The sequence below is a fragment of the Pteronotus mesoamericanus genome, unplaced genomic scaffold, assembly GCF_021234165.1.
Source record: "Pteronotus mesoamericanus isolate MK-2021 breed Mesoamerican mustached bat unplaced genomic scaffold, CSHL_Meso_final contig_246, whole genome shotgun sequence".
NCBI classification, from domain to species: domain Eukaryota; kingdom Metazoa; phylum Chordata; class Mammalia; order Chiroptera; family Mormoopidae; genus Pteronotus; species Pteronotus mesoamericanus.
Window position 1 is genome coordinate 9,740,007 of NW_026555104.1, and position 26,771 is coordinate 9,766,777.

At 55.2% G+C, this 26,771-nt stretch overlaps 1 protein-coding gene across 2 annotated transcripts in view; it reads left to right on the forward strand.

Annotated features, from left to right (window-relative positions):
• Positions 1-26,771, forward strand: part of KSR1 (kinase suppressor of ras 1) — a 152,336-nt gene that overhangs the window by 111,935 nt on the left and 13,630 nt on the right. Inside the window, exons 4-15 of one of the 2 annotated variants that reach the window (XM_054573186.1) lie at positions 2,185-2,644; positions 4,799-4,803; positions 7,373-7,433; positions 9,838-9,921; positions 11,497-11,558; positions 11,654-11,760; positions 14,497-14,665; positions 16,803-16,844; positions 19,336-19,390; positions 20,195-20,243; positions 21,022-21,401; positions 24,072-24,168. In XM_054573186.1, coding sequence (XP_054429161.1) covers positions 2,185-2,644; positions 4,799-4,803; positions 7,373-7,433; positions 9,838-9,921; positions 11,497-11,558; positions 11,654-11,760; positions 14,497-14,665; positions 16,803-16,844; positions 19,336-19,390; positions 20,195-20,243; positions 21,022-21,401; positions 24,072-24,168 — 1,571 coding nt within the window. The remainder of the gene's footprint in view (positions 1-2,184; positions 2,645-4,798; positions 4,804-7,372; positions 7,434-9,837; positions 9,922-11,496; positions 11,559-11,653; positions 11,761-14,496; positions 14,666-16,802; positions 16,845-19,335; positions 19,391-20,194; positions 20,244-21,021; positions 21,402-24,071; positions 24,169-26,771) is intronic. The other variant, XM_054573188.1, reaches the window with a different exon arrangement.

The window sequence follows — 26,771 nt, forward strand, 5'->3', positions numbered from 1 at the left end:
TGATTTAACCCCACGGTGCCTCAGTGTCCTCGCCTGTGAAAGGGAGGTGATAACAACACCTCTCTCTTAGGGTGGTTGCGAGGATGAAATGAGTTACGGTCAAGTGCTTAGAACAGAGCCTGTGATGTATTCGGTGCTCTTTTCAGCATTAGGCTCTTGTATGATGGGAAATGTTACAGTTCTCTCCCTTGTGGTCTGTAGTGTTAAAGGTGAGCGAAGGACGGTTCTCTGTGCCAGTGGCTGTTAAACAGGGGAACATCATCCCTGTTCCTCATCCATAGCACAGATCGCTAATCACACCCCACGCTATTCCTACTGAGTGACTCCAGGGCTTTCTCAGGAGCCACTGCCAATTGACTGGGGTTCACATGCACAGTGAGACCGTCCTACCTAAGCTGGCTCCAGGCATTCGTCATAGTCAATAAGCAGTTTGGAGAATTGGGGACATGTTTCCTTTGGTGGCAGACTTTCCCATGGATACATGGAACTCATTCCTTCCTCCCCGACCCAGAAGCATGTGAGTGCCTCCTATAGGGTCGTGTGTAAGTGAGTGTAAGTTGCAGCCGCAGTTCCGCAGAAGGAGCAAGCACAAGGAACAGCAGACTGGGTAACTCCTTCTGCCAAGCTGATTCATGGATAGAGAGTCACCATGTGGTGAAGTAGGAGGAAGGGCCTTAGAGGAGGGGATGGAACTCACAAGGAAACCCTAGAATCGGGAAGGCTAATCTCTGTCCACCACACCCGATGCGCAGCTGGGCGGCTAGGACTCCCTCCCATGACGGAGAGCTCGCGGCCTCCCAGGGCTATGCCGTTGTAGGTTACTCAGATCTGATACCCCCATGGGAGGAGGCCAGCACTGTGGCTGGAACAGTGGACTCGGTTTCCACCCCACCGCTTGCTTAGCTGTCTGACCTCAGCAGGGAATGTGGCCTCCCTGGATCTCAGTGACCTCACGTGCTGAGGATGCAGGGAGACAGGGTACATACAAGGTACAACGTAGAAGCATTCCAGGGTAGAAGTTCATTTTGTCTTGAGTCACAATCTACCTTCCTGTACTTTCTACTCATGAACAGACATGAGGAGGGAGGTGTCTCCTTCCCCATGAAAGGGTTTCTAGATGGGGCCCTTGTCCCTGCCTCCGCCCCACCTCCTGTGAGGATGAACCTGAGGTCCTTAGCAAGACATCCAAGGTTCCCCCTGAGCTGGACCCAGGTAGACTGACCCTCCAGCTTCATCTCTTATGTCTCCCTGGCTTGTCCTGACCTCTCAAGGCACAAGGAGCTGTTAGTAGTTACCAGAAGATGCTGTGTGCTCCCTGCCTTGGCACGTGCTGTTTCCTCTGCCCGGTACACCCCAGGTGCCACCTCCTCTGGGAAGCCCCCTTATCCCCCAGGCTATTTTGGGTCCTCCCCCTCTGTGCTCCCTCAGTCCCCACGCATCTCTGTGTCAGCAAAACTCACTGTGTTGAGGGTCACTCTTGCTAGACTCTTCAGGCTCAGTGGGTGTGTCCTTTTTATGCCTCGATACCCACTGTCTGGCAGGCGCTTGAATGAATGGTCAGGTTGTGCCCCCGAGTGGGAACCTCGCAGAGTCTCAAGGTCTCGGGGCCTCAGGTGAGGGTCACTGTGAGGGCAGCCAGAAGTCCTTCGCCAGCTCCCCTCAGAAGTAAGTGGCTGCTGATCCCTTTCTATCTGGATATCTTTTCTAGCAAATTTCCAGGGCAGTTTGCTGTTGGAAGGTTGGTGCAGTTCCTTTTCCTGACATTTGAATTTTCTCAGAGTAGAGTTATCCCACAACACACCCCAGGGTCTCTTTCCTCACTCTCAGATCAGTTACCGCTTCCCTCTCTGAGGTCGCCCACTTTGGGGCTGGCTTTGCTGGCTTATTTCCCGCAGACCTGCCTGCCAGCAAGAGCCCTGCACAAGCCAGTCCCTTTCTGGACCTCATTTTTCCCTCTGTAAAATGGGGACAGTACTATCCACGCTGGTGGCCTCACAGTCGCTAGGAAAGGTGGAAGAAAATGCATGAGAGGCCTTTATACACCCGGTAAAGCGCAGTAGTTGAGGCCTTCCATTAAGGAACGGTGTGACCCCAGGCAGGCCATTTGGCCTCCCGAGGCCCTGGCCGCCTCACCCGGGAATTCCCCCAGCCTCAGCCCCCTGTGACTCACTTCTTGGCCCACAGGAGGGGAACACAAAGAGGACTCGAGCTGGAGCTCGTTGGATGCCCGGCGGGAAAGCAGCTCAGGGCCTTCCACAGACACCCTCTCGCCGGCCTGCCTGCCCTGGCCCCCGGGGAGCTCCCAGCTGGGCCGGATGGGCAGCAGTGCCCAGGGCCCACGCTCCGTCTCCGTGTCAGCCCTGCCCACCTCGGACTTCCCAACCCCCGGCCCCAGCGAGGGCCTCACAGACACCTGTATCCCCCTGCACGCCAGCGGCCGGCTGACCCCCCGCGCCCTGCATAGCTTCATCACTCCCCCAACCACGCCCCAGCTGCGACGGCACACCAAGCTGAAGCCACCGAGGACACCGCCCCCGCCCAACCGCAAGGTCTTTCAGCTGCTGCCCAGCTTCCCCACGCTCACCCGGAGCAAGTCCCACGAGTCTCAGCTGGGGAACCGCATTGATGAGGTCTCCCCATTGAGGTAAGTGTTCATACCAGACAGGTGCTGAATTTGTCATCCACTGCAAGTTTTGAGTACAGTTTTCTCGTTATAAAGTAATATAGACTCAGTTTTAAAAGGACACAAAATCAACCAACATAGAAGTGTGCACAGTAAAAAGTGAAAGGTGCCCCGCCCCTCAGTTCTCGCCCCAGACCACCTCAGTGGTTGGGCTGAATTCTACTAAATCTCCTTCAAGTGCGTGCATGCACAGACACGCAAATGAAATGGTGCTTTGTGTACCGGTTGGGGTGGACTGGGTTATGCGGCAGCGACAGATGACCCCTGGGTCTTAAAATAAAGATTTATTTCTGGCTCATGCTACCTGTCCACCGAGGGTCAGCTTCATGCCAGGTCCCAGGCAGATGGACAGCCACTGTCTGGAACATTCCACTGTGGCAGAAGAAAAAAGATTTTTGTATGTGACACACTAGCAGTTAAGTGCTCTTTCTTGAAAGCTCCACTCAGCATCCATGATCCTAACCAAACAAAGGAACCAAGAAATGTAATTGTCTCGGATGCCCAGAAGAGAACTGGAATATCTGGCTAAAACCTCTAATGGTCATCAAAAAACCATGTATTCTGTTCTATAATCTATTTTTCAACTTCCCTTGATATCTCTGGGAACTTCATGTCAGTTATGTCTTGAAATACCTTACTTTTTTATTTTTTTAATTTCTTATCCATGTATTTAAATAGGAAATAACAGTCACATAGTCCAAAATGCAAAGGCTTCGTAGCTCAGCTTTGTAGGGATGTAGAGTCTAAAGCGACCCCCTCCCATTTTCCTTAGTCACCCAGTTCCCCTCTCAGGATCAACCACGTTATTAGTTCTGTATGTATTTGTAATTATTCAAATACCTCCTCTTTTTCACACTTTTATATCATTCCGTTGTATAGTTTAACTAGCACCTCCCCTCTCAATGGACATTGAATTCATTGTCATTTTTGTTATTACAACAATTGCCCCTGTCAGTACCCTCTTGTGCGCAGGGCAGAGGAGAAGGGGAGAGCTTTCTTTGCGTACCCGTTACCCTCTTGTACGGGGGGCTGGCTTCTCTCTTGCCATGGGCACCCCTTTTCTGGTCTGGGGTGCGCTTGTTCCCCGGCCCCAGGGCAGCCTGCCTTGGGCCCCCATGGGATGGATCCTGGACACCTCTGATGGTTTTGAGCGTGTCACCCAAGGAGAGAAATCCCGATCAGACTGTCCTGCTGGGGCCCACCCCCCACTCCCTGCTCCTCTAGAGGGGGTTGCAGCCGTCCTCCCCTCTGGGGCCTCCCGTCTCAGAGAGCAGGGCGATGCTAACCGCTGCATGGATGACACATTGGCACACGCGAACCAGAGGGCATCTCAGCGGGCAAAACCCAGGCGTCTGCTTCTCATTTTCTCCTGAAAAGGGCACTGGGAGGGCTCTGTCTCATCCCAGCTCCAGGCAGAGAACAGCCTCGGGCAGATGACCACTGCCTCAGACCCCACAGCCCGTGGCCGGGCCAGGGCCCTGCGCTTCTGAGTCGTGCCTCCACGGGGCCACCAGAACTAGCACTGACGGCCACTCAGGCCGCTGGCTGCCCTCAGTGAGCCCGAAGGACAGACTGAATGACCTGGGTTTCCTGAGCCTCTTTGCCCAGTGACAGCATTGCTCAGGGCCTGTCCCCATCTGGCCCTGCTTGGAGGTCACCTTCTGCTCCCACCACTGGCCCCCTTGCCCTCCTGCCCCAGCCATTTCCCCTCTGGCGGACTGACCCCTTCTCCTGCCTGGACCCTGAGCGCCCTTCCCCCCGGGGCCCTGGGCAGAGCTTCCCCACCAACAGGCAGGTGATCTCGGGCGCTGTGCAGTGGGGGTGCTCTAATTACCATGCTGGGTGGCCAGCAAGGCTATGAAGAGCTGACGTATCAGAGTGCACAGCTGAAGCTTTGGTGCCCACTGGGCAAGGAGGTGGGGGGAAGGGCACTTCTAGTCCTTCCCATTGAGGACACGGCCCCGCACTCTCCCAGCCGCCCCACCCCACTCCCTAGGGGCTCAGAGCCCGCAGGCAGCACCTCGCCCCTCCTTCCCAAGGGATGATGTTCTGGGGACACGCTGAGCCAGCATGGTGAGCTAATCCTGCTTCCTCTGTCTTTTTTGTCTTCTCCAGGTTTGGTAAGAATGATTCGTTTTCATCCCTTCTGCCACCGGGAGCTGTGTTTGTGTCGCCATCCCCATCGGGGGTGGATTTTTTGGACCCTCTCTTAGTGCACTTGGCCTTTCCATAGCCCAGGAGCAGAGGTGCCAGGAACTGCCTCTGGAGGCAACTCTAGGACAGGTGGCCTTCACCTGGTGAGGTGACCTCAGCCCAGCCAACAGCTTCTCTTCGTGAAGCAGAGAGACATTGAGTGTCACAGTCTGTGGGCCCTCCCCCACGGCAGGCCCTCTTTGCACCTTGCCCTCCCCCAAAGTGCAGGGAGTGTTTACCTGCTGGGCTGCCTCAGGAGCCCCCAGTCCTGAGAGGGAGGTACCACCTGTCTGGTGTAGGTGCATGCTAGCCATCGCAGACCCCAGCTGACTTCTCAGGACCCGTCTCTTCAGGAGAGGGGTGTCTTTCGAGGCAGGAATGCGGCTCGCCTCTGAATGAGGCCCCGAGAGATCGGCCCTCTTGGGAGGGACAGGGGAAGCCAGGCAGCCTTGACCTCCTCCCCACCCCGCTCCGTCCAGGCTGGGAGCAGGTTCTTGCATGTGGCTGTGCCATCGGGCTTCTCTCTCCTGAGTTGAAGTGGAGGTAAACAACATGTCTCTGGGCCTGCTGTCAGTGGTCCCCGTGGAGACGCAGAGACCTCCGGGTTTTGCCTGAGCGAAATAGCAGCATCTTTTTGTCCTGTCCTGAGCTGGCTAAGTAGAGCGATGAGGAGGGGACATCAGGCACTGACTTTGCCAAAGTGGAGCTGGCTGCAGGACCACCAGGGAGGCTAGGGCTGGGAAGGAGGGAGGCTTCCCGCACCACCCCCCGCCCCCGCCCCCACCAGGCACCGACAAGACTCCAGGGCCTTCCAGAGCAGCACCTGCGCCCCCGGGGCGGCCTGGCCCTGTTACTCTCCAGGTTGCTGTGGCAGTGCAGGGCCCGTGCCAGCGAGGCTGCTGCTCCGCTTCCCAGGAAGGCAGGACGAGGCCTTCGGGGCCAGGGTTCCGTCTAGTGAGGGACAGTCGGCACCTGGCAGGTGTGTCCTCACCTCCCTGGATCCCATGCCTGTGGCACTTTGCCCATCAGTCACAGGTAGCACTCAGAGAGAGAAGGTTGGACTCTCACTTTCCCGCGGTCTGTCTCTCTTAGGCTGGCAGCCTAACCCCTTTTTAGACCCCTGTGCTTTGGTGGCCGTGGCTGCTGCCTGGGGTGAACCCCAGGAGGGACTCAGGAAGAGTCAGCCCCATGGCAGGGGTGCTGGATGGAGCTGCAGGCGGTACAGTTGTGGGTTCCTGGTCATCAGCAGGACAACAAAGGGCCTTTGGTCCTGACCCAGCCCCTGCTTTGTGGTGTGTAAGGAGCAGCACCTCCAACATGCCCTTCTTCTGGTTGGGTGTGTGGTACTTGGCCTTAAAGGGACCAGCACTTAGTGAGCCCCAGCCTTGTGCCGGGCCAGTACTCGGGGACCTGGGAGGGTGTGGTGGCCTTCTAGGGGTGGTAGGGGCAGGGCTGCTGACTCACAGGACTTCAGTGACCACGCATTCCTCAAGCACTGTGTTCCTGATCTTTCTGAGTCACAGGTTTCTGATAATAGGATGAAAGTTTAGATCCTCTTTCCAAGGAAGTCTACAACTGCTGGTTATCAGTGCAGAGAGTTCTCAGGCCCACCCATGGGCTCAGCCGAGAGCCCCTGTTCCGGGAGGAGACAAGCAGCACCGAGCGTGGGGAGGGCGGGGTGCACAGATGCAGGATGAGGGGAGGGCATTGGACCTGTGAGCTGCCTGTAGATGGAGGGGTTGCTTTCAGCTGGTCCTCCATGGCCCACTTGTGATGCTATAAACACTGGGGATGTCTGTTCTTATGGGGAAGCCAGCATTGGGAGGAGAGACCAGGGTGCCCTCTAAGAAGGCAGACAGAAGGGGTGTCTCAAAGCCCATGGGCCGAGGCTTTCCCAGAGACTCAGACTGAGTGCCAGGTGGGTCTGGGCCCCATGGCAGCATGGTAAAGCTTTACCTTGTCCTTGATCCACCTGCCAGATCTGCAGCAGTTGCCCTCAGCAACGCTGTCAAGGCTAGAGAGGTACTGGATGTGCTACAAGCTAACCAGCCTCAAACCCTCTGCCAAGGGTCAGACCACTTCCACCCACTTAACACGAAGTGACCAGAATCGAGCCCACACACCTTGGTGACCTGTGGGTGCATCCACGAGAGAGTGCCAGAGGCTGGGGCCTCTGCCCTCACACACTTTGCCTTCTGCCCCGCAGGCCAGCCTTCCACCACTGCTAGAGACCGCACAGAGACAGCACTGAACGGTCTGCAGAGGCCAGGCAGTAGCAGTCATTAGGGAAGCAGGCCAAGCGTGCGGGCGACCACACTCCCCTTGGTCTAGCTTGTCCTATCTCTGTTTTCATAGATGCAGGTTCAGAGATGTTTCTCTGCTATTCAGTACGTTTTCACACCCATCTAGCCTGTGATCTCTGTCAGAGAAGGTCACAGGCACAAGCTGTCCCTGCAGGGCTTCCTCAGCCTGACGACTTGGCCTCTTTCCCTGCAGATCTCCCGCACGGATCCCCACAGATGGTACGGAGGGACATCGGCCTCTCAGTGACACACAGGTAGGCCCAGCCAAGTGGGGACAGGTGGGCTGAGACCCACTCATGCCGGGACCACGCTTCACTGTAGTCCTGATCCCTGTATCTCAGGACTCTTTGCTTCTCTTCTGTCTCCATCACCTCTGTGGACACAGCCCCGCACCCACTGGGAACCCCTGCCTGTTACCTGCGGCCATATGGACTTGTTGGGCCATCCCCTGCACCTCCTTGGGCCTCTTCCTCAGTCTGCTGACAGGTCCCAGGAGAAATAGAACCAATCTGGGGGAGGAGAAGCCAAGAGCTTCTTCAGCTTGATATCGTGTGGACCTCACGTCAGTTCACACATCAGTGCCCCATTGAGCTTGTTGAAACTCCTGATTCCTGGGCCCCATCCCTGACATTCCAGGCCTGCCATCTGGGGCTCTGGGGCTCATGTGTGTTGGGGAGGACTGACATGGGCCCGAGGACCAACAGCAGGGCTGGGCCTTAGGTGGCTGTCCCTGTTAAAGACTCTTGTGAAAACAATAGGGCACGCCTGTCAAGAGCTTTGCAGCTAGCCAGGGCTTTCACTCCCCCTGGGCTGGGAGCTGCACGCCAGCCTGTGCAGGAGCCGGCCTGGGATTCTCGGCGAGGGAGCCCCGAGGGGCAGAGTCATTTGCCTGAGGCCATGCAGCCAGTAAGACAGTGCTTGAGCCCTCTGGCTGGCGCCCAGACGCCCCTGTTTTCAGCCCTGTGGGAGTGGGGATGCCCGTGCCTCAGAGCCCCAGCACCACAGACACCCAGGCAGGCTGAGTGAGAGGAGATCTGAGTGCCTCCCTTGGCCCTACCCAAGGGGCCAGTGTGCTCTTCCCAAGACCGCGAGAGCTGCTGAGAGCAGGGCCTTGAAGTCAGGAACCCTCTGCCAAGTGCTGTGCACCTGTGGTCAGTAACCTCTCTGAGCCTCAGTTTCCCTCTCTGCAAATAGGACTTCCTCTGAGTCTTGTCAAGAGGATAAAATGGGGACCTGCGCGTCTGGGCTTCACATGTCCAGCAGTGGGGAGCACTTGGTGTCCCGCCTCTGGCTGTAGCCTAAGAGAAGCCATTACCTGAGGGACACCAACAGGATCAGCAGGTCCCTTCATTTGGCCTTTGTCTTGGCTGCACCTGGTTTCGCAGAGAGCTGAGGCTGCACCAGCGTGCCCCCAAGTCCCTCTTCGTTCTGCTGTTACGTGACAGGCTGTGCTTGTAAAAATCCATTCCTCCAACAGGTCCTTTCTGCCCTCAGGCCTCACCAGCCTATAAACTGGCTTTGGGCTTTTTCTCTGGAGGATACTACCCACTCAACCCCCATCCTTCCTTCCTTTCTATGTACCTCTTATGCTTTTTAATTTTTAAAATTTTGATCGAAATATATTCATACATTCAAAATTCAATAGGTATAAAAATGTATATATACAGAAGAGTCCCCTCTTTTTCATGTCTACAGTCCCCCAGACCCCCCTGTAGGCAGATTTGGCAGTGTCTTGTGGCCTCTAGAGAGACTTTTACACAAGCAAGTGCACATACAGATTCTTCTGCCTCCTTTTTCATTTTAACACAAATATGATACATAGTATACACATTGTCCTATACTTTGCCTTATTTTCTTTTTAAATTGAGGTGTAATGTATACGGAGCTAGGTACACAAACACATCTTGGCCTACGTATACACCCCCGTACACTGCCCGGACGCAGGATCAGCGCATCCCAGCCCCCAGAAAGCTATCTTGGGCCCTTCCCTGGCGAGAGTGCCATCACCCAGAGGTTACTGTCCACACCTGTCATCATAGATTATTGTGTCTGGTACTTAAGCTTCACATCAATGGAATCATACAATATTGTACCATAATTTTTTCACTGACAATGTAATTTGGAGATCGTTCCGTATCTGCACAAAAAGAGCCTCCTTGTTTTATTCTCTGGCTGCCTGTGCTCAGTTGTATGAGGGACTATACTATTTGTAGCCCGTCACTGCTTGGCCTGAACTGCGGGGGTAGTTTGTCATCGTCCACTGCTACAGACGTGCTGCACTGAGTGACCTGGTCCACGAATCATTCGACATCTTTGGGAGTGCCTGGTGGATCAGTTCCAAAGGCTGGGATTGCTGGGTCAGAGGGTCTGCACACGCGTCCTTGTAGTTGCTCTTGCCAAGTTACCTGCCAAAGAGCCGGCATCAGTGACCTCTCCAGCTTCAGAATTTTGACAATGATGACCCTGTGGCTGGGAATTCTGAATGAGGGGCAGGAGGCAGTGTCCCTGGCGTGGCCCTGGCCTCCCAGGGAGAGGGTGCCTGGGGCACTGGGTTGGACCGAAGTCTCCTGGTTTCCCTGGGCTGTTTGGGGACCCTTCTCTGTCCAGGCCCTGGTCTCCTGGCCTACGTGAGCATTTTTGTGTGTCCACCCCCTGCAGGTTCTCCACCAAGTCCTGGCTGTCGCAGGTCTGCCACGTGTGCCAGAAGAACATGATGTTTGGAGTGAAGTGCAAGCACTGCAGGTGAGGGGCGGGAGGGGCGTGCAAGGGCGGCGAGCTGCAGACTTGTGGGTAGTCACTGTTCTGCCGCTCGATTGTTGGCCTGAGGGCAAGTCGGAGTTCACAGGGTTCTCCTAAACCCACGGTTCATGATCCCTTTCAGCACACCAGGGAGCAGTCAGCTCTCTCCAATGCGATTAAGGAAGTATCAGGCAAGGCACTCCCAGAAGAAGGGACTGTTTGAGGTGGGCTTTGAAGGATGAACAGAAGTTTGCCAGGTGGACCAAGGAAGAAAGTGAATCCCAGGCCAAGGGAGCGTCTTATACAAAGGCAGAGGGGAATGGGAGGACTACTCAGGACTCTGTAAGGAGTTCTGTAATTAGCCTTACATTTTAGCACACAAGGGGTAGCAAACAGGGATAGGCCATGGCAAAACAGAGAGACAGCTCGTGGTACCCACAGAAGGAAAAAGTGCAGGGTCTGTATGAACCCAACTTTCCTTCTGCACGCCATGTGGTTCCTGGAGGGAGAGAAGGACAGGGATAGGGAACAGTGCGGTGTGAGCAGATCTGGCCCCTGCTTTCTAGCTGCCCTCAGCTTACAGAGGGTGGACCTGGGCTCTGCTCCCACCCACTTGGCCCCCGCATTTCTGTGCATCTTGGGGTCAGGCGCTTGCCCTTTCTGGGCCACTTTTTTGTCATTTATACACCTCGGAGGATGATTCCAGGTTTACATCCATGAGAATTGCTCCAAGAACCTGAGCTAGTGTGTATAAAGCATCTGGGCCCCCACAAGGCTGCAGGTGATGGGTCTCATCCGTGTTGGGTAGATACATTGTTTTCCTGACGATTCTCCTGATCACTGAGGAGATGCCAGAGCTTTCTCTCCAGTCTCAGCCTGTTGTGGCTTCTGGCTATTTAGCTTTAAACTGGGACCTCCAGGTCCCTTCTAAGTAACGCCTTTCATGTGGGGAGGGCAACTCCCGAGCTGCTCCTGAGCTGAGTTGCAGCGCGAGGTTGGTAGGGCCCCAACCATGGGCTCATTTAATCGCTGAGAACCCCGACACACAGGGCAGCCGACAGGCCCCAAATGAGAACCCAGCCCTCTCCACTGCTGGCCCAGCCCCGCTGAGCCCTGACCACAGGGCCCAGCAGAGTGTAGTGGGAGGGGCCGCCCTGCATCCCTGGGGGTGGCCTTGGCGGTGCAGGCATTCTCCATCTAATTCGCCCAACTCTGTAAGTTCAGGTTCCTCCGGAGCTTTCTGAAGGAGGGTGGAGGGTGGTCTTTCCTCTAGAAAAGAGAAACAGTTGTGTGAGCCACACGTGACAAGTTAAAACGTGCGTGATCAAGCCTGCTTTGCTCTGAGGACTGGACAGACAACAGCCGAAGGTGTAATGCTCAACAGATAGTAGCTGCCAGCACCGTTGATACCAGTTCTACATTTCTGAGCTAATGTGTGTTGAGAAACTGGTGGCAGTTGAGGCCGTCAAGGGGGCGTCACCCGGGGCTGCCAGGCAGCGCATCCGAGCCCCATCCCCGTGCCAAGAACCGGGCGCCCCCCCCCGCCCCCATGCTCTGACCCCCTGCCTTCCTCACCAGGTTGAAGTGTCACAACAAGTGTACAAAAGAAGCCCCCGCCTGCAGAATATCCTTCCTTCCAAGTGAGTGCTGTGCCCTTTCTCCTCTGCCTTCTGGATTTGGGGTGAGTCTTGCCTTAGCTCAGTCTCGTCCCCGCTCATGGTTACCCCCTCTTCAGTAGCTAGGATTCGGAGGACAGAATCTGTCCCTTCGGACATCAACAACCCGGTGGACAGAGCAGCTGAGCCCCATTTTGGAACCCTCCCCAAAGCGCTGACAAAGAAGGTACGTTGGACGAGGGCCTGGGGGTCTGTTGCTTCTGCCAGGAGATTCCTCTCTGTAAAGCCCCCCAATGTGGAGGTCGAGCATGACAGCACAGTCCAGTCTGTGGCCAGAGGGTGGCCTTCGGGGCGCCTATCTTTAGCCGTTTGGCAGCCTTCACACGTAGAGTTCTGTGCCCGTAACGCCACCCCTCTTCCTTTTTCAGCTAACATTTCACTGGCTGTGAGTCAGGAACATTTTCCAGGGGTGTTTCCTTTGACCCTCAGAGCAACCCTAAAAGGCACCTACTGACATTTTGCCCATTTTACAGACGAGGAAACTGAGCACTGGGTCCCCTGTGAGTGAGAGACAGGCCCAGCCCCGGGGCCTTACCTCAGTCACAGTGCAGCTCACGGGCTTCGAGAGTAACACGCACAAGTGCACTTCACGTAGCCTGGGTTGGGTGTCCCCACGAGTGCGAGCAGATGTCCCTGCAGCCAGACAGATTCTCAAAGGCCTAAGTCCCCCACAGAGGGTCTGCAGACCTGTCATGGACCCCTGTAGACAGCTGTGCGTGATTTCTATGAGGCACCCGTGCTGGTGGCCTTTGACAGCCACCCACCGCTGTCCTGGTGACCCCCGAGTTGATGGCCTCCCCCAGGCTGCTGTGGGTCTGGCTGAGTGTTCCAAGGATGTTAGGTCCTAGCCCCAGACCCGGGCTTAGCTTCCCGACTGAGGGGCCTGGCGACCGGCTGCTGCTCGGCTGGGCCAGCCTGGGGGAGGCTTGGGCAGAGGGAGGAGAGGACCCTGAAGATGCGGCGTGGGGGCTGCTCCGAGACAGTCTCGGGTCACCTGTCACTATCAAACAAGGGCGACCAGCCGCTCCGGACCCGCTGCCCACTCCTGACGCGCTTGGGTCTCCTCCCTGCCGCTCGACCAGCACCGCACTTCCCTGTGATGGCAGCGTCCCCACCAGCAGTAGTGAGGGGTGGAAAGGTGACAGGGTCCACCGTCCTGGCTGCAGATCCCGACTGTTCCCCTTTGTTCTGTGACTTTGAGCGGATTCCTTTCCTCTCTGAGCCTCAGTTCTCCTATTTTGTAAAGTGGGAGTAATCTTCACCCACAGGGTGTTGTAAGAGGAACGGGGTAACACTCGGGAGCTTGTCGGAGCCGCACCGCCCATCCCCCGTGTGTGTCTTCCTGCCTGTCACATATGGACGCAGCTCCTCGGTGGGGCGCCAGGCCCCCTGATCTGCCACTCCCCATGTTGCCAACCCTGTTTCTGCACCTGCCCTCCCCTCTCCAGCCACACCAAGTGCGCCCCCATCTCGCACACCCCTCATCAACTCATGTCCACTCACACCCTGGCACGTGCACATCTGCATTTCTGCCCACCTGGACACCCAAACCCGGCCCACACCTGCTCGGCCCTCAACCAGCATAGAACTGGGTCTCGTCACGTTGAGAGCAGCGACGGGGTGTCGGCCTCCCCGCACCCCCTACTTATGGTCATTACCCAAACGCGAGCTCACAGTTGCTGGGTTCTCCCTGGGTGCCCGGCGTCGTGCTCAGGGCCACGTCTTTACCCCATTCGTCTCATGAGTGCCGGCCTGTCTCTCTGACCGCTTGTCCGGCCGCCCTCCCGCCACGGGCTCTGCACGTTCCTGCCTCGTGGCTTGTGTGCTGCCGGGGTCTCTGGCCAGAACGCTCTCCCCAGCATCGACACCGCTCACGTCCTCAGGGCAGCCTTGCCTCCCGACAATGTGGCCTCAGGCACAGAGCCCCACCTGTGCCTCTGCTTTCCCGCGTTCCTCGTGGCCTGATGTGGCGTGTGGTGCAACCACCTGTCTGCTGTCTGTCCCCCTGATGCGGGTGCTCTGCGGTCAGGGCCACGCTGCCTGATTCCTGCTGGGTCCCTGATGTCTTCATTGTTGCCTGTCACACAATAAGCAGTAAGGTTTGAATGTCTGTCTCAAATGTTGAGCAAATAAGCACCAGCTGACATCCCCACCCTGGGCTTGAGGCCCGCTGTGTAGCTTTGGTGGGTTTCAGAGCCCACTGTGCACCCCAGAGCTTTTAGGGCCTGCAGAAGAGAAACCCATTCAATTGAGCATTTAACTCAACTTGGCCCCAACTCTTTTGACCGAGGAATCCCTCCCGCCGCCCGCTGACGCGTGGGTCTGGGGAGCAGTGCGCCACCTAACGTGGAATCAGCCCCACCTCTCGCGGGTGGTCCTTTGGCCTTGCCAGGGCCCGAACCACCAGGTGTTAGGCACCTGCTATGTACCATACACTCAACAAATACTTGTCAGAGGCTGAATTTACTTCATTAAAAAAAACCCAACTACATGCCAGCTCGAGCCAGGTGCTGGGTGTCCGATGCGCAGGCATGGTCCCTGCCCTCCCAGGGCAAAACCGCCCCAGACCCCTGCAGCTGACAGACCACAGTGTGTCCTGATGGGAAGTGCTGGGAGCGGCGGGAGGATGAGGAGGAGGGGCACGGTCCCAGCCAGGCTCAGGAAGGGCTTCTGAGAGGAAAGTATGTTCGAGCTGAAACAAGATGAGCAGGAGTCCTCCGGGGGTGGACCCTGAGGTGAGGGTCTCCTTCTGCCCTTCCACCCTCAAATGTTAGGCCAGTAAACTGTGGGGATGCCCTGGGCCGACCGCTTCATTCTCACGCGGGGAGGGAGGATCCCGGCGAGGGGTGTGGGAGGCAGGCCGGGCGGCACAGTGACAGTCCCCACGTCTCTGGTCCTGCAGGAGCACCCTCCGGCCATGAACCACCTGGACTCCAGCAGCAACCCGTCCTCCACCACGTCCTCCACGCCCTCCTCGCCGGCTCCCTTCCCAACCTCGTCCAACCCGTCCAGTGCCACCACGCCCCCCAACCCTTCGCCAGGCCAGCGGGACAGCAGGTTCAACTTCCCAGGTACCACCCCTCTGGGCTTTTGGGGGCTCTTAGGCATGGGGTCGCATGTCCCTTCTCAGCACATCCCGGGAGGCTGAAGGTTAAACATTGCAGCCAATAAACAGGATAACTTGTGGGGAGCCAGGCACTGTGCCAAGTGCGAGCACATTACCACATTTAACTTGATAACAGCTCTGAGGTAGGTGCTGCTGTTGTACCCATTTTACAGATGGGGACCCTGAGGTTCGGAGAAAGGAAGTGGCTTGCCTTGAGCAGTATAGCACATAAGCGGTAGAGCCAGGTCCAAAGCCAAGGCTGTGTGACATGAAGCCTGTGTTCCTGGCATAATCCCCGTGCTGCACCCCCGCGCGTGCCTGGCTTCTGCTGGGCATTTTCCACTCTTGGGGCTCATGAGCTCCCAGGAGCCAGGCAGGCCCAGAAGGCCTAGGAGAGAGGATCCTGGCCTGTCTCTTACCTGCTCTGAGATGTGGACTAGCTACTGAAAAGGAAATGTTTGTTCTTTTCCATAAAACAAGAGACTCTGTGAAGTTGGCATTAGCTTATGCCTCTGCGTAGACAAGGACACCGAGCCCCAGAGGGGCGTGCGCGCTGGAGCAGGCCTGAGCAGTGCTGACCTCTGCCCAGGCTACCCTGGGGTGTCCCGCCTCCACAGGGAGGAGAAAAGCCCACTCGTCCTTTGAGGACTGAGCCCCAGCCTTGGCCTCCACGGCAGCTCCTGGCAGTGGGCCTTGGCCTTCAGCGTATTTCAGTTGTCAGCCTGGAGGAAGGAGGAGCAGCTGGGATGCTCCAGTGTGCTCCTGGCCCAGACACAGGCCCGCGGCCAGCTTCAGCCATGGAGTCCAGGTCGGGCCCACCTGTCCCTGGCCCTCGAGGCTCCAGGCCCGGGAGGATAAAAGCACAGCTCTTCCTGTGCCCAGGGACCCCCAGCTGGGGCCGCCCACAGCCAGCAGGAGGCCTGGCAGCTTCTCGGAGCCCATCGCAGCAGGGTGCTAGGGACTTCTTTTGAGGATGATGAGAAACTGAGATTTTTGTAGGAAACTTTTTCTCTTTTGCTCTCCCTTCACTTTAATACCCGCATGGCTGGATATCTCCTGACACCAATGCTTCGTCCAGATCATAGCCTCCCCTCCGTACCACTGAGCGATGGCCTATTTGATTAACCTTCTCTCCCTTTCTGCTTTCTCATTAATATGCTCTGAAACTGGCCTTTTGCTAAACCTCCTACTTTGAGTTTTTCTAAAAGGAAGGGCCTGTTTACAAAACAATAGCCACTGAGAAAATCTTTTTTGTGATGTCAGCCAGAGCTGCTCAGGTTTCCCTGCTGTCCCTGGGCTGGGCCCGCACTGTGCCCTGCAGGGAGCCCTCGCTCTCTGAGGACCTGTTATCTCTCTGGTCGAGGCAGTCAGTGCAGGACTGGGCTGCCCAGGGGCTTAACCTGGGAAAGGATCCCCTGCCGCCACCCCCCGCCCCCTGCCACTCTGCTGCGCAGGACCCTGTCAGCTCTTCAAGGACAAACCTGGGGATGGGGTATTTCTACCCTGTTTTATACTGTACCTGAAGAGGTTAACTAGCTTCTCCAGGTCCCAGAGCCTCGTGAGTGGCAGAACCGGGGTTAGAATCACAATGTGTCAAGAGTCCAGATCCCCAGTGAATTACTCTCAGTTATCTTTAAGAGAGGATTTTTTTTGTCCTGGATGGTGAGAGATCGAGTTGCTGAAGCACCACAGCACCATCGTTAAATGTTGTCAGAATCACTGTTTTTCTGCCCATTGTATTTTAACCTCCTGGGTGCGTGCACGTTTCACAGAGAAGCAGGCCCGAGAAGGGGACAGAATTGGCCAGAGCTCTGCAGCAGGGTGGCCATGGAGACTGGCCTCGGAACCCCAGTCCTCCAGGGCAAGCCCCACCTCTCCTGGGGGCTCTTGCCAGCACCTGTTTTCTCCCAGCCTTTCATCCTCAGTCCTGCATGGATCACTGTGTGCTGGCCAGGCCCACCTGGGGCATACTCACCCCCCACCCCCACCCCACCCCACCTGCCCTATAACCAGCCCCTCTCTCCTTAACCCACACCGGAGTCCCCTTCCCCCTCGCTTCACTTGCTGTTCTCTGTGTGACTCACCTCCTCTTCTGTTTAAAGCTGCCTACTTCATTCATCATAGACAGCAGTTTATCTTTCCAGGTGAGTCCTTTGCATGGTTCCACTAACTGCTCTTTGCGGTAACCCCTCTGTCCAGCCCGCCTGGGCGCCCTCGCTCTGGGCACCTTGAAGATGCTTGAGTCTCACATCTGCCTGGTTTGAGCCTCCTGTCTGTTGAGGCTGGAAAGGGGCGCAGTGTGAGTCATAGCCTTCACAGGGGCAGTGCCTTTCTGGGAGGGACCTTGACGTCCATCCTGCCTGGCCTCTTGCACAGAGATTACACGCAACTTGTCCAGGGTCACACAGCCAGAAGGTGGCAGAAACTCAGCTTGCATAATGGAGGAGAGGACTTTCTACTGGTGCCTTGATAGCAGCTGTCATGATACTTCCTTCTGCACAATAACAAGGAAACTAGCTGCTACTCTTATAAAGGGAAGACCACTTTGGGAAGTTCTGCAGGCTTCACTCACTCAGGTGGCATCCCCTTTCAGAGTCTTATTGCATAGCACCATCTGCTGGCCATTTATTGGAAATGCATCTTTAGTTCAAAAAGTTTAAAGGAAAAACTTAATTCAGTAAGACAATTTCACTGATTCCTTTCTACAAAAATTGTTTTGTTTACCTACTAGAGCCAATATTTGCACTTGACTGTATTCCTGCCCCTAAGGCATTTATACAATTAGGCCTTATCTCTGGCATTATTATAAGTAATTTGCAACTTCAGTTGTTATTTTAGCCATATGAAGGTTTTTTGTGTTTTAGACAAAGACTGTAGCTAATTGCTTTTTTCCCAGGTTAAACAGGTCTGTCCTGAAGTCATGGTATTGTGGTTATTACAGGCTTTTCTACGCCCTAACTCAGTTCTATTAGGAGGATGACGTGGAGCACTTGTTAGTTCTTACAGGATCATCAATGAGGTATTGCAGGCATGCGCAGGCGGGCTGGGCTCGGGGCCCGCTCCCTGAGCGGCCTCTGTGGTTTCATGCCAACTTCTGCTGTTGATTTGCTGCAGGAGCCTCCCTGGTTATTAGCTCTAGGATGGTGTGCAGGGGAGTACATGAAAGCATTGGGAAAACATGCCTCTTCTTCCAGAAGGGTCTATTTTGCTCTGAAGATACGTTGTGGGGAGAGGAAGAAAATATATTTCTATTAGAGCAAACATGGACCCATTTTGGAGCAGAATGCAAAGTGTACTCTTAGTGTTTAAGGAGAAATAAGAGGCATCAGTTTTGCCCTCCCACCTGGAGTGCTCTTTCTCCCAACATCCACACCCACACCGCCACGCGTGTTTTCCTTCTGTGGAATCATTTGAGCAATGTCGATGGGTAGAAACGTCAGGCCGCCCTGATAGTCTACGGACGCAATATAGTGGTGTCGGGAGGAGGCCCCCGCGGAGGCTTCCAGGGTCCCGGATCCCCAGGAAGCCATGCATAGGGCTATGGGTGGCCGTGTCCATTCCCTCAATAAGAAGGCGCACAGCCTAAGTCTGTGAGGTCCCAGAGACATCGAGGACCTGTGGTTCAGCTGGCCTTCAGGGGTAGCCTGGGAGGAGAGCCCAAGAGGGAGGTCCAGGGAGGTGTGGTGGCTGACGGGCAGGCTTTTTGTCCAGTGGCAGGGAGAGGCCACTGATTAGCCTGGGCCACTGCTAACTCCAGTGTGTTTCCTTGTGCTGATAAAAGAGAAGAGCCCTGGCTGGCGTGGCTCTGTTGACTGGAGTGCTGCCCTGTAAGCGAAGGGTTGTGTGTTTGATAAAAGAGAAGGGAGCAAGGGGCCCACCCAGCCCTGGGGCAGCCAGCTTCCTTGAGTGCTATTTGAAGGGGTGGAGAGAACAGAAAGAGGCTGGCAGCAGAAGCAGCTATGGAGGATTTGGCTTTGTAACATGCTGGTTTCACCTTGGGCTGACCATCTGTCTGGTGTTCCCAGTATAACTCTCAGCGCTCAACCTGGGAAAGCCCCAGGCTCAGGGGTCAGCCCCAGCTGACGTGTGCACTGTGCATTTCTTCCTGTCCCCTGAGAGCTGACTGCCAGCGGACCACACCTGAAAGCTGAGGGGGGCGCGGGCTCCAGCTCCCACCAGAAATTCCCAGCAACGATCACAGGCACCAGGTGTCACTAACGAGCCACCTGCGCGTCCTGCCTTCCACCCCTGCTGGCCTCAGTGAAGGAGTTCTTGCCACCAGCCCAGGCCTCCAAGCAGAGCAAGAGGGTCTGGCCCATATATCTGGTGAACTGTAGCCCTGTTTGCTTTTGGCACTTGCTTGTATAAGGCAGTTGAGCACAGGGGAGAAGTCTCAACCTCCTTGCACACCCGGGGTCCCCTCCTGGGACAACGCAGGTGCTGTAGAGGCTGCATTCATGTTTGGTCTTAGGACAAGCACGAGTTGGCCCTCATGGAAAGGGCCTGGGGAACACGCGTGCTGCCCCATGCGGGGCTGCCAGGGGAGAACCCCCTTCCCTGCACGTCAGGACTGTGTCTTTCAGGGGGAGTAGAAAGATGATCTCATGCTTCTCATTTGCTCTCTGTTTCCTCCAGACATTTCAGCATTTCCGCCGGCAGCCCCGTTCCCCGATGCAGCAGACAGCACTCGGTAGGCGTTCCTATGCTGTGTCCCCTTTCTCTTCCATGGGGACTTGTGACAGCTGGATCCACATCCCTAACCACCCACTCCCACCCCCCAGTCCCTGGCCTCCCGCTCTGCACATCGCTGGGTGCTGGGCCAGCCAGGTGGCAAACTCCTTGGGTTTATTCACCCTTTCCGCTGTGAGCTTGGCCACACAGATTTCATTAGCCTCTTTTCAATACAGTCAGCATTGAATGGGGATGTAAACCTGACCCGGGAGGAGGGCGCAAAGGGCACGCAGAGGTATAGAAACCTACTCAAAACAGCTCCAGCTTATGGAGCCCGTTCTCAGTGTGAGGCCTGCTGGACACCTGACTTGTGTTCCCAAGCAAGTATTGAAGTAGTTGTGATCCTCAATGTGCAGATGGGAAAGCCAGCTCAGGGAGGTTAAGAAATTGCATAAAGTCACACAGCTAGGATGTGACAGAAACAATTCTCAAGTAGAATTTTAAGGGCTGTGCTTGGGCTCAGAACCTGTGTACTGGCTGTCAGATTTGAAGGGGCCCTGGCGGTTACTGCCCACCCCTCATCCCCACCCCCTAAGGTTAGTCTGGGGAAGGCCGAGGCTGTAGAAGGGGACTGGGGCCTGGGCCTGGGCCTCCTGGCTGTTTCCACAGCATCCAGACTGCCTTTCCCGCAGCCAGGAGGGTCAAGGTGAGGATCCAGGCCCAGGGGCCTCTGCTCAGACCTCACATGGGGAGTCCCCTGCCCAGCTGAGAGCGGAGAGCCCCTCCCTCAGGGTCTCCTTGACAAGCGCTGTTTCACTCTTAGGCTCAACGACCAGCCAAAAGCAGACGTGTTGGAGGATCGTGAAGTAGAGGTGAGCCAAGGCAGTGCCCTCTCCTCTCCCACTCCCCCCCTCCCCCCCGCCCCTCCCCGCCCCACCCCGCATGTGGAAGAGGCTAGGCAGTGCATGGCGCCAGGCCCTGGCAAGGGCCGTCGCAGGTGCCTGCTGCAGCAGACATGGGCAGATGTGCACGGAGGGAAGAATGATGAGGAATGCAACTAAGCGAGCTTCCTTTCACGTTTCTGTTTTGGGGGCTGAAGTACGCTCTTAATTCCCATGGTTCCCACCACTAGCCGGGCAGCCTGGGCCCCAGCCTTGGAGACTGCGTCACTCTGCCTGGGGCGAGGCCAAGCGTCCAATGTCACGGCTTCCAGGTGCTTCTGACTGCAGCCAGGGCCAAGACCACTGCCTTGACCCTTGAGCCTGGCTCCCGGTAGCACTAGCAGAATGTTAACAGAAACTCTGTTTAACAAAAGAATGCCCAGAAAGAATGAACGCAGTTAAATTCTTCATGCCAGTGGATGTTAACGCTCTTCCCTAGTCGCTGGGAGGCAGATCTTGGAGTGTCAGTTGGGGAGAGGGCCTCAGGGCCCACCTGGGCCAAGGGCCATATTTTGTGGGTGAGGACACTGAGGCTCCACGGTGCTACGTGACCTGCCTATAGTCCACAGCAAGCCAGTGCGGAGCTGGGACTAGAACCCGGGCCTCCTGACTGCACACCTGTCCTCCTCCCTTAAATGGCTGGGGCTCCGGGGGAAGGGAGTGAGCAGAGCCCAGATCTGCTGCCCATCTCTACTCCTTCTCTTTGTAGGCAGAGGAGCCGGAGGCTGGAAAGTCAGAGGCAGAAGACGACGAGGATGAGGTGGACGACCTGCCGAGCCCCCGCCGGCACTGGCGGGGCCCCATCTCGCGCAAGGCCAGCCAGACCAGCGTGTACCTGCAGGAGTGGGACATCCCCTTTGAGCAGGTGGAGCTGGGCGAGCCCATTGGGCAGGGCCGCTGGGGCCGCGTGCACCGCGGCCGCTGGCATGGCGAGGTGGCCATCCGCCTGCTGGAGATGGACGGCCACAACCAGGACCACCTGAAGCTGTTCAAGAAAGAGGTGATGAACTACCGGCAGACACGGCACGAGAACGTGGTGCTCTTCATGGGGGCCTGCATGAACCCGCCCCACCTGGCCATCATCACCAGGTAACTCGCGGCCTGGCCCTCGCTGGGGTGGCGCCCCAGCCTCCCCTGCCCTGGGGCCCTCTTGTTTACGTGGACGCGCTAGAGGGGATGGGAGTGTTTTGTTTTTCAATTTAGTTTTCAGTTGTGGTTGTCATCCAATATTATATTAGCTTATATACCTTAAAGTGATCATGTTAAGTCCATCTGGCCCCAGACACAGTGATGAGGATATTACTGACTATATTTCCTATGCTGTCTGTACATTACAGTCCCATGACTGTTGTTATAACTGGCAAAAAAATTTACCTTTTTGGCAGGGCGTGGAAGTTTTAGTGTAGACAGGTACAAAAAATGGAGTGTAACTTCCCCATCATAAAACAGCATTGACATTAAAAATTAAATAAAAGATGCCGAAGGAGAGAGAAAGTGCAAATACTCCAGAAAGGTACGAAGTAAAAACCAGTCTGCTCCCACCCCAGCGGGGTGCTTTTCCCCACATGTGGACACTGGAGATGGTTCCTTATCGTGCCTTCCATTAAAATAAAGAATTTGCATATACTCATGTTTTTAAACTATTTATCTATTCCTTTGTCAAAATACACAGCAGAGACCATACTGACTCACACCTTGCTTCCTTCACTTGCGTGCAGGTCTGAGGTGTACTGCAGTCTTTTAACACCTGCGCTGTACTCTCACCGTATGGTTGAACCCCGCGCTGGTGTGCTCGTGTGTTTAGTAACCACCTCCCGGGTGTTGGGGAGGGAAGTCCTGCTTTGTGGCATCTGTTGATTCTTGTGGTATAAATATTCTCACCACAGCTGATTCCAGGCTGCTGACATGGCGTCGCTGAGAGTGGAGTGGGATTGGAAGAGAGTCACGCAACCGGGCTCTGTGTTCTCTCTTGAGCTGATCACTGGCTGTCCCATAATCTAACCAGTCCTCTGTTATCACTATGACAAAGTGTCCATATCTTGGTGACCTTCTGTGAGGACATGTGCTGGGCCAGGTCAGAGGATGTACTGCCCATTTCTGGTCCAGAAAGTGTTCGCCAGTTTCCTCTCCCACCTTCACCATATGTGTGTCCCTTCCCCCGCCTCGGCCCCCCAACCCCCAGCATCAGGGGGTGTGAAACGGAAACATTTTGCCCATGGCTTTGAAAACGTTGTTGTTGGGTATTTACTTCTAAAATCAGGAAAAAGCACCCTGACCAGTGTGGCGCAGTTGGTTGGTCCCACCAAGCGAAAGGTCGCCAGTTCAGTTCACGGTTGGGGCACATGCCTGGGTTGCGGGTTTGACCAGGGCACACACGGGAGGCAACCAACCGACTGATCGTCCTCTCCCTCTTTCTCTCTCCCTCCCTTCGCCTCCCTCTAAGAATAAATAAATAAAATCTTTTTAAAAATATAGTCAGGAAACAGCAATATGAGGTTCGTCAAGAAATTTCGGAACATGCATGGAGGTTTCAAGAAGAAACTAAAAATTGCTTTAATCCCATGAGCCAAGAGAACCCCCATTAATATCCGGGTGACATTCCCTATAGCTGGACCCGATGCTTTAAAATACTGTTTCCTAAGTAAAAGTAAATTTCCATTTTGCTTGTTTATCAGCCACAGATATAAGTAACCACCCACCAGAATTCCTGAGCACTGTGGGCCCACCAGGCCACCACACCAAGGGATGAAATCCGAGCCCACGACATGACAGGGGCAGTGTTTAGGGAGCCCACGGGGGCTGCGCCAGCTCCGCAGCCCCCGCATCGCAGCCCCCAGCGCTGTCCGTCTGCCCGTCCACCCTGCCGTCCATCGTTCCGCATCTCACCTACCCAGTTCCATAGAATATCCGAGCCCGCGTAAAGGGAATACATATAGTAACATAACGAAGCATTCATTAACAAAAACTTAGCATGTTTTAGAATATTCTGAAGGTACTGGAACACAGATAAGGAACTATGGGCCACTATTCTGGACCCCTCATCCAGTTCTCAGTTTCTGAGGCTCCCAGAATCTTACCTCCTTGGAGACTTTTTCTAAAATCTAGCCCCTTCCTCTGGCGGCTTAAGTCACTTTCTCCCTGAAACAGGAGAATGAGCCGCACGTTCTCTCTGTTCCTTCCTCCTCAGGCTTTAGGGGTCAGTGTAGATGGAGACCCCCAAAGGCAGGCCCTTATCCTGTAATCACTCTGACGCCCCCGACAGGCCCTCCCACCCCTTTCCCCTGCTTGCACACTCCTTTATTATAATAAAACCTCTGTGATCAGAAAACACTAGAAACGATCATGAGCATCTTTAGAGTGAGCCCAGCGCCCCACTGTGGCCCTGCGATTGCCCTAAAAGGCCAGATTCCACCCATCGGAGTTTGAGTTCCACCTGCCTTGAACCTCCGCGGGCGGGCTGCTGCGGACCACCAGGAGCCGGGGCGAGCTGGGTTCCCTGTTCCAGGGTGGGCAGGCCCTGGGCCTCAGGAGTGGGCTGCCTGCGGTACATTTTTGTACACCCAGGCCAGGCCCCAGGAGGAAGAGGCGGCAGGCTTGGGTAAGAACAGAGATTCTGGTGCCGTGGTCCAGAGGTTGGAGAGAGCCCTCCAGAGGCCAGCGGGCCCAGCTCTCCCCACGGCTCCGGCCGGGCTCCACAAGGGCTGGGGCCAGGGCCGCGCCAGCCCCGGACCGCTGCCTGACCCACCGCTCTCCACACAGCTTCTGCAAGGGGCGGACGTTACACTCGTTTGTGCGGGACCCCAAGACCTCTCTGGACATCAACAAGACCAGGCAGATCGCTCAGGAGATCATCAAGGTAAAGGGGCGTCTGCCTGCTCTGCCTGCCCGTGTCAGGGTGATGGTCACAGCCTCGTCTCCCCCGGAGCCGGGGCACCTCAGGGGTGGGACCCCATCTCCTTCTCTCCGTCTGCGTCTTGTCCGGTCGGAGCCGTGAGCTGGAAACCAGGTTGGCAGTGGTGGACATAGATTGGGAGAGGAGGGGCGCAGCAGGCTTCGAAGGCAGATGGGCCGAGCCTGAGTCCTGGCCACACCAGCTGTGTGAGTCTGCGGAGGTCGTTTAGCCTCCCTGAGCCTTGGCTGCCTCCTCTGTGAAACGGGGATTCCAACACAACCGCCCTCAGTGGGTTGGCGCATGGGTTGGCGCAGAGAGCGCGTGGGGACACCGGGCCAGCCCTTGGGGAGCCTCTGTTAGCATTGCTGTGGGGGGTGGGCGCCCACCCTTTCTGCCTTAAAGTTCCCAAACCCAGGTTTCAAGAAGACAGGCCCTCTGGTTCAAGTCAGGCAGGCTTTTTTCTTTCTTTCATCCTTTTAAAGTAGTGAAATAAAAATGAGAAAAACGGCTCTGGCCAGGTAGCTCAGTTAGTTAGAGCATTATCCCAGTACACCAAGGTTGCGCGTTTGATCCCGCAGCCTTGCCTAAGGAGAGAGAAAATTCAAATGCGCCGGGACACACACGAGAATCAACCCAGGAATGCATGAAGAAGGGGAACAACAGATCAGTGTTTCTCTCTCTATCTCCCATTTCTCTCTCTCTCTCCAATTAATTTTAAAAAAGAAGAGAAAATTTTTAAAATGAAAAAAAAACCTTATTTGTAGCTTATTTAGTAACAGGCCCAGACAGGAACTAGAATACTGCTGGTTTTCTCTTGTTTTCTGTTGAAAAGCTTTCTCGGCAGGTCCTGCGGCATTGGGGCCCCTTTCCTGTCTTTCCTTACTCTTCTGCCTTCACTCTGCCGCCTTTCCTTTCTTCTCCCTCTCTTCCTCCTCTGTCCATTTGTGTGTATGTCTTTTAAAAGGAAAGAATAAAAATCGCAGTTACTTTTATGAGCAAACCAAGATTTCCACATAACATTTCTGTGCGGCGGAGCTAATGAATTAAACCTTTGAAGCCCCCAAAATCCAAACATCACCTGTACGCCTTCACTGAGTCTCTCACCTCAGAGACGTTGGACAGAGCTGCAGAGTGTTGCACCTACTTTTTATTGTCCCAAACTCGCTAGACCCTGCTCCTCTCCCCCGCACCCCCAAATAGTCACTTCTCCACAGTATCAGAACAAGAGTCCAGGGCAGACGAGAAAATCTACTCAAAGGGCCCTGGCCAGTGGCTCTGCTGGTTGGAGCGTTGTCCCGTACACCAAAAGGTTGTGGGTTCGATCCCAGTTGGGGCGCATATGGGAGGCAACTGATTGATGGTTTTCTCTCACATCAATGTTTCCCTTCCTCTAAAAAAAAAAACAAACAAAAACAAACAACAAAACAGAAAACTACATCCTTGGGTAAGGATTTTTAAAAAAGTTACTCAAAGGTTTTTTAATTACAGAGCCAGAAGCTGCTTCTGCTGGCTTGTTTGGTTCTTCTCTCTGCTGAAAAACTGTCTCCCTGCCCTTTGGCCTTCTGCTGGGAAATTCTAAGCCACTTCCAAGCTACTTCCTTTTGTACTTGTCTCTGCTATCCTGAAACTAAATACAGCAACAAGAGCCTGACTTTGGTTAGAGGGTTTTCAGTTTGAGGGCCACTCTGGAAACACGGTGAAATCATGGGAAGGAGAGTTTGTGTCCCAGACCCAGGTGCTTTCTGTCTTGTCTCTTTAAGCTGGTCTTTTGAGATGGTGGCACCTGTTTTATAAACAAGGCTCAGAGAGGTATAACTACTTGTCCTCTGACACACAGCTCCCTGTTCAGTACAAGACTAGGTCTTTGGCTCTCAGGCCACCGAGAAAGGCATGTGCAATTGCTTTGGCTTGGGAAATGGGCAGATATTTTAAGAAGGATTGTCTTGTATTCAGGACAGAGTTTGGGGGAGGAGCAAGTCACTCTTTTCTGGAACGCCTTAGTTTTGTGGCAGGATGACAGCTCTCAGCAGGCCTGAGGGAAGTGGTCACAGCACACCCCACGCCATCCTGTCTCTCACAGAAGAGCATCTGCCTTGCGTAAACTCTCTGACCTTCTGCAGACCCACTCTGACCGAGCTCTGGCCTCGACTAAGTTCTCTCTGGTTCCACCTCACACTCATTCTTTCTGCTTCCTGAATGTGGCTTATTTACCTTTCTACCCCTGAGCTCAAATAACTCTAAAGCCAGAGAGATTTCTTATATGTGGGCCTCCCTAGAGTGGGAGACTGGGAGGTGGATTTACATGGGCCTCTTTCTGAGTGGGCTGGGACAGGCATTTCAGTCATGGCATCTTGCGCCTGCTCCCAAGGGCATCAGAGTACGCAGGAGCCCTGGGTTTGGCATTAGAAGACAGTGTGGACCTTGGATGACGTCATGCCTGTGTCGGGTCACCCACATTGCATACACCTGGCCAGTGAGGGTTCAGTCCAAATAGAGTATTGGTTAGAAATCACCCACCTCCGCCCTTTTGCTTGACAGACAAGGAGACTGAGGCCCAGAAAAGTTGA